The following is a 16,019-nucleotide window of genomic DNA, read 5'->3' on the forward strand; positions in this document are numbered from 1 at the left end:
TAATAATTGGATTGCCTGTGTTGACTCCCATAACAGGCTGTTAGCTCAATTGTTCAGGAGCTTCAAAATTGGGAAAACCCTTGCTGATTTACCTGTTTCTTTTAAAGATAATGTGTGCATGTGTTGTAATGTGATTTTTTTGATCAGTCATAAATAATAATGTCCTGGCCAGAATATGAACTGTCTGATCTGATGTTGAAGTTCACTTCAACTACTAAAATCTTTCTACTGATGTAATTGTGAAACTTAATTATATAAATGGGATAAATCAGTGGTGAAAGAGCAGGTGTATGGGGCATTAGTCAAAATTAAACTTCAGTAAACCATGGACACTTAACTGGAGAGCCTAACTGAGGTCTTAAACTTACAAAAAGACACTGACATTTGAAACATTAATTCAAATATCTATAGTGTCTGCTAACTACTATAACCCATAGCAAATATAATTAGATATAGTGGACAAACTTTCTGTAGCCAAGTTTAGTGCGCAGTGTATGCAACTTACAACATGTATAAATGTCTTGTCAAAACAGCCTTCTCCTCTTAGGTCTAATTTACAAGTGGCCAGGTTGCTTCACGGTTCCTTTTCGATTACTCTTTTATAACTACTACTGTTACAAGTAGCACTTAAAGTCTCTAACTCAGTGGGAAGTTTTTTATTTTTAAGCAGATATTTTCTGCTTATTTTGTGAAGTTAAAAGCACTTTGCATCAGTTACACTGTTTTTGTTGGCTGTCAGTTGCGTTTCCTATTCCTCACCTTCATATACTTCTCTATGTGGAGCTCAGATTTACCTGCCTCCAGGACTCTACAGGAATTTGGGGTATAGAAGCTTCTGAGCAGTCAGGTGTATGTACAGAAAGGAGGAAGGAGAGGGTCTGATCATGTTAGATGTTGCTCTTGGGACTGCACACGAGCTTTTAAATATCAGGGAGCAGAAAAATATATTTTTCTTATAAAATTAAAAAATGCAGGACACACAAGCTAAAGTTTACAGTGTTAGTTTTAGAGCTATTAAATCAAAATCATCTACATGAGAGATTGCCAGAGATATTTATTCTACACGAGATGGAGTTGATAGCAGAACATTTTCCATTAAAAGACTTTAGATTTCATTTTCTAATCTTTAGGCTGAAATATCCTGAATTTGGACTTTGGGGCAATCTTCAAGGTTTTTGGGAGAGAAGGGCACAGTAAGAACAAGTATCTTGTGGGTCAGGCAGTTTACTGTTTGGGCTTAATTTTCATTTCTAACTGTTTTCTTCTATAGTTCTTAGATTTAGGAACAGGCTTGCTCTCTCATCGTCGTTGAAATAGATGCTGGTTTAGCCAATGTAAAAACATCAAATTAATGGTGTTTCTTTAGCTCCCAATAATGCCTTCATTCTCCAAACCCTGTTAAGTGCTTGATCCTAGGTCTCTCTGCTTGCAGTTCTTTTCTCCTCTCCAAAGACAAGCATGGACAGAAGTATAACTGACAAAACACTTATGCTCTCTATAGAATTTTCTTTTTCTTTTCAAGCAGAAACCTGGCTTTAAAAGCCTCTTAATTTTGCCACCTGTGGGATTTCTGCCTTAGTTAAATGTCATGGTTCCAATTGCTAATGGTAGATGATTGAGTAGACTGTTGTAACAGCCACATGGCTCAAAGCGCACAGTGGTGTATTTTCTATGAAACCCCACTAATGCAATTTGCCATTTCAAGTAGCTTGTCTGCATATTCATTGAAAGGCTACCGCTGTATTTCTGTTGGGTTAATTCACTGTTGTTTCCCTGTATCTCCAATATTATTATCCTGTCAAGCGTAATTTATAATGAATTGCAGTTGTGTGTAAAATGTATATCATGTAAATTGACATGAGGCACATCACTTTGGTATTAGAGGAGAATGCTAAGCAATCTAAGCTTTTGCTACCCCTTCCTGATATTTTGTTAATCCATTATGCTAGTCACATTTTACGTGATGACTTATTTGTTTTGAGACCTACATTTATAGCAATCCATTAAAATGTTACTCTTTGGAAATCAGCACTGCTGGGATGAAGCACTATTGAATATTTGATCTTTCTTGACCTTTTCTTTAATAGGTAAGTTTAGTTCTACACTCTTCGAGATGGGAGGCTGTGACATGTCACTTGTGAACTTTGAGCCAGCTGCAAGAAGATCATCCAACATCTGGTGTGTGTGAAGGCCAATCAGAAGGCTTCTTATCTTATCTGCAGTATAGTTACAAGCATTTAATTTCAATTATAGAAGACCTTGAAGTATAAAAAACGTAATCCTGTGTGTCTCTTTACTATTGTGAAATGAACAAGTTTAGCAGAAAACAGCATTAAAGTGACACATACCTTGGAAAATTATTGCTATTCCTGATAACAGTAAGTGTGTTCACTCAAGGATTGACAAATGTATTTCCATATAGTCTGTAGAAGACTGTTTTTTTCCCCCTTGGGGAACTTACTATCAGTTTCTTCAGAGCATATGATAAATAAAATTTAGCAATTAGGCTACAAAATGAACTTCCATTTGTGAAGCAAATGTAAATTGATAGTACTATGTTATTGAGTGTGCAGATAGTTTGAAACAGTGTAGAGAAGTGTAACATGCCTGCCTGCAAACATGGCCTGAAAAGCAAGCTGGGCACTGGGAAGTTTTCCTGGTGCTAGAAAGAGTGCTAAGTCTGCCACTTTAAGTGCAGCAGAATTGCTCTGGGCCTACTACTCCACCCTCAGGATTGAAGTAACCTCCATCATTTGTGCCCATGGGCAAACAACTGTTGGATCCATGTAGCCATGGATCAAGAGACACCACTCCAAATCCCTGCTGTGCAACAGTACACAGGGACCTCCTGTGGAGCTGACCTTGGACACACTTGTGTATTCCTTGCATGGGCCTGCCAGATCTGCCCTTATGTAGTGTACATTTTAATAGCGGTGGCCTTGCTAAGAGCGCCCTGCACAGCTGTAGAGAAAGCATTGGGTTTCGCACTCAAGAGCAGTATGAACTGACCCAATCTAATTGAGATATTAACTTTCAACCTTCTCATTTCTGTGAGTAGTTGTAATTTTGAGAGGTAAAATTAGTCTAGCTTTTGGGAGAATTTAAACACTTACCTCCTACCTGCACCAAAATCTCCATACACTGAATGCATTGTCATAGTGTAGAATGGGTCGGCAACCTTTCAGAAGTGGTGTGCCGAGTCTGCATTTATTCACTCTAATTTAAGGTTTCGCATGCCAGTAATACATTTTAACGTTTTTAGAAGGTCTCCTTCTATAAGGCTATAATATATAACTAAACTATTGTTGTATGTAAAGTAAATAAGGTTTTTAAAATGTTTTAGAAGTTTCATTTAAAATTAAATCAAAATGCAGAGGCCCCCGGACCGGTGGCCAGGACCCAGGCAGCGTGAGTGCCACTGAAAGTCAGCTCACGTGCCATCTTTGACACACATGCTGTAGGTTGCCTACACCTGGTGTAGAATAAATCTTTTGACTGAAGTTTTGGGATGAATTGTCCAGAGTTGCTTTCACTTCTTTTTTTGGCCAGCTGCTCTGTGCAGGAACACATACACTAGAAGCTTCATTCTGTACTTATGGTAATTACTGAATTTAGAAGTTTTATAAAAAGCAAAATGAAAATTGTTTCTACATCCTACAAATGTAGAACAGCCTCACTGAGATGAAGTAATGGAGGCTGATGAGCAAGTGCAGATAGGTGAGGCTTGTTGAGTAATGAGAAGTTGGGCACTTGGAGGAACACCACCACTATGGCCCAATTATAAATGACTCAGTCCTGTTCAGAATGCTATTAAATCCAAAGGGAGAGTGCAGGAGGTGTTATGTTTTTTCCTTCATACCCTTCGTGTGCAGGGAGTACACAACTAGCTGTCTTGGCCATCGCTTGCCACAGCAGTAGAATCTCATTGGCCTGAACTTGCAGTCAACTGCAAACCCAAAAATCCACATTCAGAGTGCCTTAACTAAGGCCACGTCCACACTACAGAGTAAAATCGAAATTAATAAAATCGATTTTATAAAACAGATTTTATAAAATCGATTTTACGCGTCCACACTAGGGCACATTACTTCGGTGGTGTGCGTCCACGTTCCCAGGCTACCATCGATTTCCGGAGCGGTGCACTCTGTGTAGCTCAGTAAAAGAATGGGACCAATAACTTCGATTTCCGTCCACACTAACCCTAAATTGATTTAGTAATATCGATTTTAGGGTTACTCTTTTCGTTTAGCTGGAGTACAGAAATCGATTTTAAGACCCCTTAAAATCGATGTTAAGTGCCTTGTAGTGTGGACGGGTACAGCGTTAAATCGATTTAACGCTGTTTAAATCGATTTAACGCAGTAGTGTGGACCTGGCCCAAATTGGACTTTGATAAATTCTTCTAACTGCCAGTACAACTTTTTCAGCAGGCTTTTTTGCGTGAGTGTTTTGCCATGTTTTCTGATCTAAAGTATAACTTGTCTATGGCTTTTGGGTGTGGGCTTTAAAATTAACTGAAAAAGTCCTGCAGAATAACAGTCTTCATTTTAGACTAAAGATTACAATTTTATTTCACATCACTTTACTCTTACAATGAGGAGCATGGTCTGATGTTCAGAAATAGCATATGATAGGGGCCGGCACAAACTAGAAAAAAATCTGGGTAGTTCCAGAGTTTGCAGCCTTGAGACCCTGTTAGACACATTCCTGAGGGCACATGCTGCTCTTCTAAAAAGTCTGAGGGAGAGGGAATAAAGGAAATGTGTTTAAACCCTGGTGTAATTCTGACATATCATTGCATACTACATTTACATGAAATTGTCCAAGTTCTTGCTATAAATTTAACGTTGCTGCGAGAAGCAAGGGTTTGATATTGGAATCCATTAAAAGCAATCTGGCCTAAAATGAGTGAAAATGGCGGGATAACTTTGTTTGAATTTCTGACTAGAGATTGAGGGTAATATTTTTTAAAATGCCTACATTACATTTTCAAACGTATTTTAGTTTTTATAGAAGTGACTTTCAATGAAGGTTAGACTCCTACATTGCTTAGTTATATAGTTAGGGTAAAACTATCAGCAACAATGTTGCGGTGCAGTAGAAATGGGAGAGAGAGATGGAGGTAGGAGCAAAAGTCCACCAGATTCTCTCTTTGTGAGCCCAAAGGAAAAATACTCAGATTTTTATTAAGGGATGACTAGTGCTCATCTTCTGAGGGCTAACAAGTTTAAAAAAGAGTTCACTCAGGCAACAGGAAATGAGATAATTCCTTCTGTGACAACAACTGATAGCCAATCTGGAGATCTGTTGCAAAGTATAGTTTATATGGTAGAGGTGAGGAAGAAGAGAGCATCTTTATTATTGTGATTATAGCAGATACTGTCACATATGAGCTCTTTGCCATTCAGTACATGGGTAAGTGGTGTTGTCACTCTTCTTGTTTACATGTAAGAAGCATCTTAAAATGCAACTAATTTGTTTGAAATACATTAGTGTGAAGTCTAAGAAATTACAAAAATGAATGAAGGTACTTGTGCTAAAAGTTTGGTCTTGCTTTGGGGGAAGATAAAACTTCAGGCATTTAAATACACTGAAGTGGCTTGTTGAAGTCAAATGTAACGTTAATTTAAAGTATTTTTCTGTTCCTATAGTGACACGGACTCTCACGTATCAAGTTCTACCTCAGTTCGCTTTTATCCACATGATCTAGTAAGTTTTTTTTTTTAATTGTTTGTGATAAAGCAACCTTTTGCCTATTTGCATGCACATTTTTAGAGCACTGATCTGCAGTATCATATGGTGTCAGCCATACCATCACCGGTTCATTCACCTGCACGTCCACCAATGTAATATATGCCAGCAATGCCCCTCTGCTATGTGCATCGGCCAAACTGGACAGTCGCTACGGAAGAGGATAAATGGATACAAATCAGGTATTAGGAATGGCAATATACAAAAACCTGTAGGAGAACACTTCAACCTCCCTGGCCACACTATAGCAGACCTTAAGGTGGCCATCCTGCAGCAAAAAAACTTCAGGACCAGACTTCAAAGAGAAACTGCTGAGCTTCAGTTCATCTGCAAATTTGACACCTTCAGCTCAGGATTAAACAAAGACTGTGAATGACTTGCCAACTACAAAACCAGTTTCTCCTCCCTTGGTTTTCACACCTCAACTGCTAGAACAGGGCCTCATCCTCCCTGATTGAACTAACCTCATTATCTCTAGCTTACCTACATATATATACCTGCCCCTGGAAATTTCCACTACATGCATCTGACAAAGTGGGTATTCACCCACGAAAGCTCATGCTCCAAAACGTCTGTTAGTCTATAAGGTGCCACAGGATTCTTTGCTGCTTTTACAGATCCAGACTAACACAGCTACCCCTCTGATACTTTTGTAGTGACATTGCTTTAAAAGGATTCTGTCAACTTTTAAAAAATTGATGTGAAAAAAAATCAAGTTTCTGCTAGGACTCCATTTGAAATTGTATGTTCTGAATTTTGAAATTTCCTCTTAAAAAAAGTAATAGGATAATATAGGAGAACTCTGAAACTGAGTATACACACATAGCTGTTGAATGTACAAAGTAACCAAACTGAAAAATAGATTCTTTTATTTTGTTTACAATAATCTTAGATGTAACTACATAGGTACACAATTTTTAGGCAGGTGTTTTTTGTTTTTGTTTTTTTGTTCAAATTGAACAATGTTGCTTTTTAATTTTAAAAAAGAGCTTAAATTAAATGCCAGCTACAACTTCATATTAAAATATTTTTTACAGTCTCTACAGAATTATATGTAAAGAATAAATGAGACCTCTTTAAAATGTCACTTGACCTTTTCACAGTATTTACACACTTGGTTAGGCAGTAGGGTTTGTACTACATACTTTTGTAACACTGCTTCTCGCTCTTAAGTCATGTGTATCCTGAGGTATGGTAGTTTTGTGTGTTCTGTGGTGGTACTGAGATTTCAGGGAAGAACTCTGACATTAAATGGCAGGGGAAGGAAGAGATAGGAAAGCATGACCAATCATGAATAATGCTTTGCTAGTGAGAGCAAACCCTATTGTTGAAAACTTTAGTGTATATTAAATACTCTAGGCATAAGTCTGATAATTGAAACATGAGTATGTTGCTTTGCCTCACAAAATCAACAACCAAGTTGAGCATGGGTTTGCATGCAGCATAGCTGACTACATGAGATGTCAATGTATAGTCACTTATCTAAAATCAGAATTGGTCTCTATCTGTGGCAAGTATTACTTTTGCTTGCCTCATTAGTTCACCTTTCTTCAGGTTTGGAGTTTCCACCATAAATAAAATAATTAGTTTAGCAGACACTTGCATGCTGCAAAAGTAAGAATGCCAGATTATCTTTGCATGCACCTCTGCTGGTGCCACTCATATGTCTGTCGACAGGCAGAGAAAATAAGTGGTAACTAGCAAATAGTATTTCAAAACCAAAACTACTTAATCTTCAAAGATGTAGTTAGTATGAAGTGTAATTATAACTTGTACTCTTAATACTTATTTTCTTTTAGCTTTCTCTTCCTCAGATCAGGTTGAACAGGCTGTTAACTATAGATACAGATCTACTGGAGCACCAAGATGTTGACCTAAGCCCTGACCTTCAGGACCGTATGCAATCACAAGAGGAAGCAGCCCAGAAAGTTAAACAATACTATCGCTTTTGGATCCTACCCAAGCTGTGGATTGGCATTAATTTTGATAGGCTAACTCTCTTGGCTTTGTTTGATAGGTGAGATCCTCATGTACTACCATATTGCAGCTCAAAGGAGCAGATTAAGATTTGTAACTTTATTTTGAATAATATACCATATAGTACAAATGGATGTATCCTTGCCAAGCCATATAAATTTATTGAACACTGAAAAAGGAAACCGAACAAAATATAATTGTACTAATATTGTGAAAGCTAATTTCTATTTTTTTCATCCCACCCCCATTAGTATTAACGTGGAAAATTCCAAATTATTGATTCAAATATAAGATACCTTATATGGAAACCTGATAGTGACTCCTTTAGGAACTGTTTAGAAATAGAATGAGAAGGATTGCTGTTGCACACTTGGCTGTAAAACCAGATAATTGGCTTGGTACAAGATAACGTTAGCTTCAAAACCACTCTAAATGATGGTTGCAAACTGAAATAATGCAAGTATGATTCAAGAGGTGACAGTAATCCCAGAGTGCCATCTTATAGGCAGAAATAGCTGAATCATGTTACCTGGTGTCACCTGTTGAAATAAAGTGAGCTTGAATCCCTTTTGGACATGTTCAGTGTATTGAAGTTTAAACAGTAATTTTAAATTTTCCTCAGTATGATTGTCTGTGCAATAATAACTATGTAAACACCTATTATTTCGTTAGTCAGCATTACCCTGTAGTTTGCTTAGTCTGACTTGAGTGGCTTAGTGCCACTGAGTGAGAGTGTAATTTCAATTCTTGCACTATACAGTCCTGTTAAATAAATAACCATGTTGCATACAAATGAGATGGCTAAAGTATTTTTTTTCTTGCCTTCCTTAATGTGATGTTAGGCTCCTGAGCACCCTTTACGGAACTCTGAGACAGGCCCATGTTACAGGCCACCATTCTCCATCTAGCTGAGCATTTAACTACTTTGAGGTCATCAAAGCTGCTTCTTAAAGGCCCAATTTTTCAAGATGCTGAGTGTCTTCAACCTTCATTGAACTCATGCAGTGGATGGCAAATGGAAGGGAAGGGGCAATGGGTCATTTAGTGGTGGGCTGGAGAGCAAGCCAGCCCTGCAGTTATCCAGCAGTGGCGGCCCTGGGCCAGAGGGCTGGGCCTCGTTCTCCATCCTGGGCGTTGCAACCTGGTACACGGGATCGGAGTGCCATTTAGGTTTAGCTGGGCCAAATATGAGTGAGTGGCATTGCAGCATGGTGCACTTGGCAAAGCAAAGTGTCCAGTCCTATGGGACAGGAGCTGCTGCTGCTGGGTGAGACCAGGCACTCCCTCCAGCCCCTTATGAAAATTTCTGTTGTACACCACCTTTTGTCAACTGTAAATATGCTTCAGAAGACACCATGTGTATATCAAAAGGCTGTTGGGATGGCAATCGTCACCCCACCCTCCCCCTACTGCCACTTCCATTCCCATTTATCTCAATCACTGAACTCACGGTAGCTTTTGCCTAAGCTTTGCTAACAAATATGTATTACAGTTTGCTAATATGTACTATGCAAGAGTTCAGGCCTGTTTTGCTACCAGCAGCATAGCTTATTTGGTAGGCTTCTGTGCTAGCTGTTCTCTGCCAATCTCTTCTAAACCTATCCAGCTTTTTTATATTACTTTTTTTTCCCCCCCTACAGGAATCGTGAGATCCTTGAAAATGTGTTAGCTGTCATCCTAGCTATTTTAGTTGCTTTCCTGGGTTCTGTACTCCTTATAGAGGGCTTTTTCAAGGATATCTGGGTCTTCCAGTTTTGCCTGGTAATAGCCAGTTGTCAGTACTCACTACTCAAGGTACCTTAGTTTTTTATCTTCATTTTTACTTACAATTTTAAACAATAGAAATAAACTGTTGAGGACTTGTGTGGCAGACTTTCTTATTCAAAGGTATCTGGGAAGGCTGAGTGCTTAAGCTACCAAGAACTTTGGAAAGAGAGCTGTATAGAAGTTTGTAAAACAAAAATTTTGGCTTCTGCTAAAGTTTGGAATAAGGCCACACAAGGTCATTTCACTGGAGTAGTCTTGGGTATATTTGTTAAACAGGAGCCATAAAAATCTAAACCTCTCTGCCCATGACATACCACCACAAGTGTGGCCAGGGGAAACAACTGAATTGAAACCCCATTGGTATAACAAAAGAGAATGATTGGTAATGTGTTCTGTTAGGGCCCTGGACCTTTGGAACTCGCTTCCTTCTGGTCTGGTATGGCCTGAGTGTGTTAGCCATTCAGAGAAATGGCATGGACCCATCCTTTCTCCCTGGCCTGTTGGCAATATGAGTTTTTATAGAGTTGGGTATTGGTGGTGTGGGGATTATGTGGAGATGTCAGTTGTTTTATTTGTTGATTTGATCTGTCAGTGTATTTTTAAAAGATTGGCAAGGAAGGTCAGAACATTGAAGGACACTTTTATTGTAATTCATTATTTAAATAAATGAGGATTTCACTCCAAAAATACACACAGATATTCCTTTTTCTACTCTATATCATAGCATTTCACCAGATGTCAAATTGCCAGGAAGGTCATTCCAAAATAGAGTTTGGTTAAAAGATGGCTTACATTCTAAGAAGTAAAGGGAGTTTGAGAAAAGAAGAATGGGTCAGAAGTAATTTGGATCTCCTCTAGCATGAGAATTTCTTCTATAAAACTTAGATAATCTGTGTTGTGTTATGAGACTTGTAAAAATTGATCTTCCAGCATCCCAGTCTCTGTTTAACTGTCTACTCATGATTCAAAAACTGCTTGCTGTAAGAAGTTAACTGCTTTTGCCCACTAGTCCTTAGTGAAAGCGTGTGCAGAGAAGAAGCTTGTCAAAGTTTAATTTCCAAAGTAAAAAGTTTCTCAGTATCAGATTAGTTAGTGTTGGAAGTTCTATCAGGTCCCCAGCAGGCGTTTTAAATTTCACAAGGTATCTAGTAAATATTTACAAAAGTTACAGATTTCTAGTGGCTGAAAAGCCCCATGCTGTGTCTCAGATGTCGCACCTGGGCCAAGTAACCCACAATCTGTGTAGTCTCCCTCATACAACCAATGAAATTGTTGCATTCAGATTCGCTGTAGAATCAGGTTGATGGTTGGTTGAGTTTCCTCTATCACAGTGGTCGAGGACTCTTGGCATGGCATAGACGTGTTTTACCGTCTCTCAGATGTTATTCATAAAGTCAAAATGACCGAGAACTTAAAAACTGGGTAGTAAAAGACTGTGAAACCCAGTATGATTGCACCTGGTGATATTCTGAACCAAAAGAGCTCTCAACCATGCTTGAAGCTGTTTCCATTGCTTTATTCTGGTTCAACAGACATTCTAGGTTTCACAGTGATACACAGATGGACTGACACTCTTGGAATCTTATCTATATAATAATCCTTGAATCAGGGTTACCAACTGGAATAATGCTCTAAAGATAGCAGTCCCCAAAATAATGTTCCTCTCTTTCCATTTTACTTTCAGAGTGTTCAACCAGATTCTTCTTCCCCTCGACATGTAAGTCACTGCATATGCCATTTCAGTGCCCTAGTGGGTCCAGCACTTCCACCACTGAGGATTAACTCTCTTTGCCTGAGTCTTTAGCATCTGGGGAGAAGTGCCATCTTTGGGATAAGAGACCTCTATTATTGTACAGAATTGGGAAATCTGAGTATTTAATCCAATTATGGCTTTCCATGGGTTGGGCAAGTCACAACCTCTTTGTTGTAGTTTTTCAATCTCTAAAATTGTGACTATTTAACTCTCAGGTGTATTATGAGGACTAGTTATAAAGCACTTCTGAAAATGGAAAGAGTTCAGATTGTTACTGTTGAAGGCTGAGAGCAGAAAATTTTATTAAGCATGTATTAGATCGGTCTGACAGAAGTTTATTTTACTTGTGACCTAAGCCAGAGGTGAGAAACTATATCAGGCCTCTTAAGGAAGCTATGTACAGTATTGTAGGTGGTAGTGACTGTATTTTTATTACATATCTAACAGTCTAGCTTTTTAGCAGCAGCAAAATCTGACCAATAAATACAAAATGTTTCTTAGTTTGAGGTATACATCTAATAAAAACAAACACATTTTTTCAGTTTTATTTACAAGAACACTTGGCGCATAGTCTGTTGTTTTAATATCTCCGTAAGGAACGTTGTTTAAAAACCTGAGGGAGAGTAAAGGTAAATCTGTTCGTCTAGAAAGGCATTGAACATTGGAGCCATAAGTGTCCATCATTACAGCAATATAAGACAGATTATAAAAACTCCTCAATGTATGGTCATAAAATATTCTTTAAGAGATGTTGACAAACTACAGGAGAGGACTTTTGGAGAAAAGGATGGACAAAAATTAAAATTTGTGGTTATGTGAATTTATCATAAATGTGAAGAGAACATTTCTGTCCAGTAATGAAACAAATCTTTTATCATTTTCAGGGTCATAATCGTATCATAGCCTACAGTAGGCCTGTTTATTTTTGTTTGTGTTGCGGTCTTATATGGTTGTTGGATTATGGCAGCAGAAATACATCTACAACAAGGTTCAGGTTGTATGGAGTGGTTTTCACCAACCCGTTGCTGCTGCTGTCTGCCAGAGACTTAGTTATAGGTGAGTTACTTTCTTTTACATGAGCATCCAATAACCAGGATATTATATTAACCATGGGTTAGAGTTGGCTATTCCACCACAATGGAGGCATTTTAGGCTTTTATTAAATAAATCTCAGGTCCAGATCTCTGTGTCAGACTGTTGCAGCATTACATTCTCACCCCAGTTCACTCTCCTTTCATTTGAGAGAGCAGCTTTAGACTTTCTGGTGTCCATAACAGAGTTTTGGAGTGTGAAAATTTTCCTCTCTCAAACCGCTAGGAATTTAAAATAAGTGTGTCAGTGTTGGTGGTGGTGTGTTTATTATTTGTATTTGTATTACTGTAGGGTGTAGGAGTCCTAGTCATGTACCAGGACCCCATTATGCTTGGCACTATGCAAATGTGGAACAAAATATGGTCCCTACCCGAAGGAGCTTACACTCTATATAAGAGAAGAAGCAGCAGATGACTACAGACAGACTGGGGAGTACAAGTAAACAATGAGACAGTATTGGTCAGCATGACTGGCAATGGTATCTTCTCCAGGCTCCGTCCATCTTTGAGATAGCTTTCAATGTATTTTAACTCTCTCTGTACTGTCTAAAAATCCACTTCTTAATCCTTTCCTTCCAATATTCTGCTCAGGTAGGCTTGTCTCAACCCATGCAATTTATAATTGTGCTCATAAAACCCAGTGAACAGTTCATTGCCCCTAAATTCTTCTCTTCTTTCTGAACAATTAACACTAATTTATTTCAGATAGAGAAAGTGCCTTCAAAGCAGCTAGTGACAACACTGAGGGCACTGTTTCACAAACTGTTTTGCATTCCACAAAGAACTGTACATTGGTGGCAAACTTAAACTGCTGAGAAGCAAAGAGCACAGATCTGAACCACAAGACCACCAGAATTCGTTCACGCCTGAAGAAGTAAGACTTTTCTGCCAAAGAACACAGATGCAGGGTAAGACAAACCTCAGAGTTGGTTGGTTTCATTGACGTGGTGGCATCACACTAATGAGAGCTCAGCTAGGGCATCTTTTATCATTTGGCCACCAAGTGGGACTTGTGGACCTGGTTCATAGTCTAAATCCACTCCAAATGTCTGTCAGAGAACAGTGCTACAACAGTTCAATACTGGTAGTCTGAACTAAGATGGGAGAGAAGGAGCTTAAGATGTCTCTGTTGTGGTGGAAAAGCATATATAACCAATGTGTAATGTCCAATCGAATGGTTGCCTTGGATGGAGAGGGAGGAGACAGGGATGGAGGGAAACTAGAATTAAAGAAACATCTTCTCTTCTTCAATTTGTAAACTTATTTATCAGTTGCAGTGAGGTTCTTCTGACTGTTCAACAAACCTGTGGTGGCACAGTAAAAGCCAGGGTGAAGTTTTGGCCCTGCTGAGTTAAGTGAGGCCAGAATTTCCCCCCTGGAGTTCTGCATTTGATCTGATAAGAGGCATGAGAGCCTTCATTTTAGTGAGTGAAAAATTTGCAAGACCTTATACCTGAAGGCCCTCTTCCATGGTCTTTACTATGTGAAAATGAAAAGCTTGTGATACAAAAGTCCAGTCACGTTAGACTGGCTCTCACAGATTTCATTGGTGATTAAATTGGGAGTCAGCGAAGCTGTACTTATCCCTCTGAATGCTGGAATGTCGTGACTAATCTAAGTTGGAGGTGGAAGTTAAAGTGAAGTCTGATATAATTGGAAACTGTTTGAAAGTTCATATAGTATAGCCATAGCAATGTTGGATTGTGTCTTCTTGGACTATATCACAGAGCTTAAAGAAACTATGAGGAGTATTGCAGTATATCAAATTTTCCATACTCACTTTTTTTACTTTTCTTTTCCGTAGTATTTACGCTATGTTTCCCTATAGTATTCTTCATTGGTCTACTGCCTCAGGTGAATACATTTGTGATGTACCTCTGTGAACAGCTGGATATTCATGTCTTTGGTGGCAATGGTGAGTTCAGCTTTTATATCAAAGGTAGAGGAAGTATTAGATCAGGCAGCTGCTACCATTTTCCAAATCAAATTAATAATGTAATTTAAAAGTCTATTTAGTAACATGATTTCTAGGTCTGGGCTCAAAATACAGAACCTACTGAAGTCAGTGAAAAGAACCCATACTCATTCATGTAGCACAGTTCTGTAACAAAGAGCAATTCCTTTCACAGTGTAAGTATAAGTAAAATACTTGTGCTTTCACAGTAAGAGACATCTGTCAGAGCTTACTGTTTTTAAAAGTTGCAAAATAACGTACTGGTAGAAAATTCAATTCTGGGGCAGGGGAGAAAAGGAAAACTGTTCGCTTCTCTTTAAAAACCTACCAAATGTACATCCAGTAAGAGACTTGTGCTTGGATGGGGGCCAGAAAAATGGTCCATTCACAGAAGAATATTTCCTTAATTGTTGTACTTGGTATCTAGATATGATGGTAAAAAGCAGATCATGAATGCCTAAGATATGTAGAACTGTGACATCTTTATAACCCATTTATCAGAGTGCTTGCAGTTCCCATTTCAAGTACTTTTTGTTCATTTAAAGTTAAGATTTTTCTGTACATTTTTTAAATTTACATTTTTTTATACATTTCAAGGCAGGTGAAAGTGTACCTGTATTGAGAACTCATTATTCCCTCCCCATCTCCTTGTTGTCCTCTACATTACTTAGTTTGCTTACTGCTTCTCCCTCACTTATCCATCCTAAAGTTTCCCTATTCTTATCCACATCTGATCAGAGCCAGATATGGTTTTAAATCCATCAACATAGCTGCTTAATTAGCTTGTGATGTTAGTGTTGGTCACTGCTAAGAGTTACTTTCTTTTCATCTCAGGTAAGTTATGCATACTGTACGCTCCTCAGGACCAGGGAATGCAAAAGAGCAGCCCTGTGCCCAATAAATTTTTTTGACTAATTTTAGTTGTGGCGAGGATGTAAACATCTTCAGTGTACCTGTATCATGAGGGTTCATGGGCACAGTTTAAATACAGTAACTCCTCGCTTAACGTTATAGTTATGTTCTTGAAAAATGCAACTTTAAGTGAAACGATGTTAAGAAAATCCAATTTCCTCATAAGAATTAATGTAAATAGGGGAGGTTAGGTTCCAGGGAAATTTTTTTCACCAGACAAATGACTATTTTTTCATCTCTCTAGTGCGTGCACACACACACACACGTTTTAAACAATTTAATACCGTACACAGCCATGATGATTGTGAAGCTTGGTTCATTCAGGTGGAAGTCAGAGGGTGGGCTATTTCCCAGGGAATGCCTTGCTGCTAAATGAACTAGCACTTGGCTGAGCCCTCAAGGGTTAACATGTTGTTAATGTAGCCTCACATTCTACAAGGCAGCACAAATGGAGGGCAGGGAGACAGCATGGCGGACAGACACACACACTCTGTGTGGTGGGGGAAATTCACATTGCCATTCTAAGTACATTGCCTTTTTAAGTAGATCAGCAAGCTCCCTCCATCCTGAGCCCTGTTGTGTCCCCCCTTGCTCTATGGAGATGGGGTAAGCGGGGGTTAGGAGCAGGGCGGAGCGGGAGACCCTGACATTAGCACCCCTAAATGAGCATGTTCTCTAATTGATCAGCAATGTAACAACGAAACAACGTTAACAGGCACAACTGTAAGTGAGGAGTTACTGTATTAGATATACATTTAAATTAATACCTTTCCTGCAGCATTCTTGTGTTCTCAGATTTCTGAGCAGACACTTT

At 38.7% G+C, this 16,019-nt stretch overlaps 1 protein-coding gene across 5 annotated transcripts in view; it reads left to right on the forward strand.

Moving 5' to 3' along the window:
* PCNX1 (pecanex 1) overlaps positions 1–16,019 on the forward strand; it is a 133,142-nt gene that overhangs the window by 68,454 nt on the left and 48,669 nt on the right. For all 5 annotated transcript variants that reach the window (XM_050953398.1, XM_050953399.1, XM_050953400.1 and 2 more), the window contains 7 exons: positions 2,088–2,178; positions 5,652–5,709; positions 7,551–7,768; positions 9,369–9,522; positions 11,180–11,212; positions 12,133–12,304; positions 14,144–14,254. In XM_050953398.1, the coding sequence (XP_050809355.1) occupies positions 2,088–2,178; positions 5,652–5,709; positions 7,551–7,768; positions 9,369–9,522; positions 11,180–11,212; positions 12,133–12,304; positions 14,144–14,254 (837 nt within the window). The remainder of the gene's footprint in view (positions 1–2,087; positions 2,179–5,651; positions 5,710–7,550; positions 7,769–9,368; positions 9,523–11,179; positions 11,213–12,132; positions 12,305–14,143; positions 14,255–16,019) is intronic.

Source organism: Gopherus flavomarginatus, chromosome 5 (assembly GCF_025201925.1).
Source record: "Gopherus flavomarginatus isolate rGopFla2 chromosome 5, rGopFla2.mat.asm, whole genome shotgun sequence".
Lineage (NCBI taxonomy): Eukaryota > Metazoa > Chordata > Testudines > Testudinidae > Gopherus > Gopherus flavomarginatus.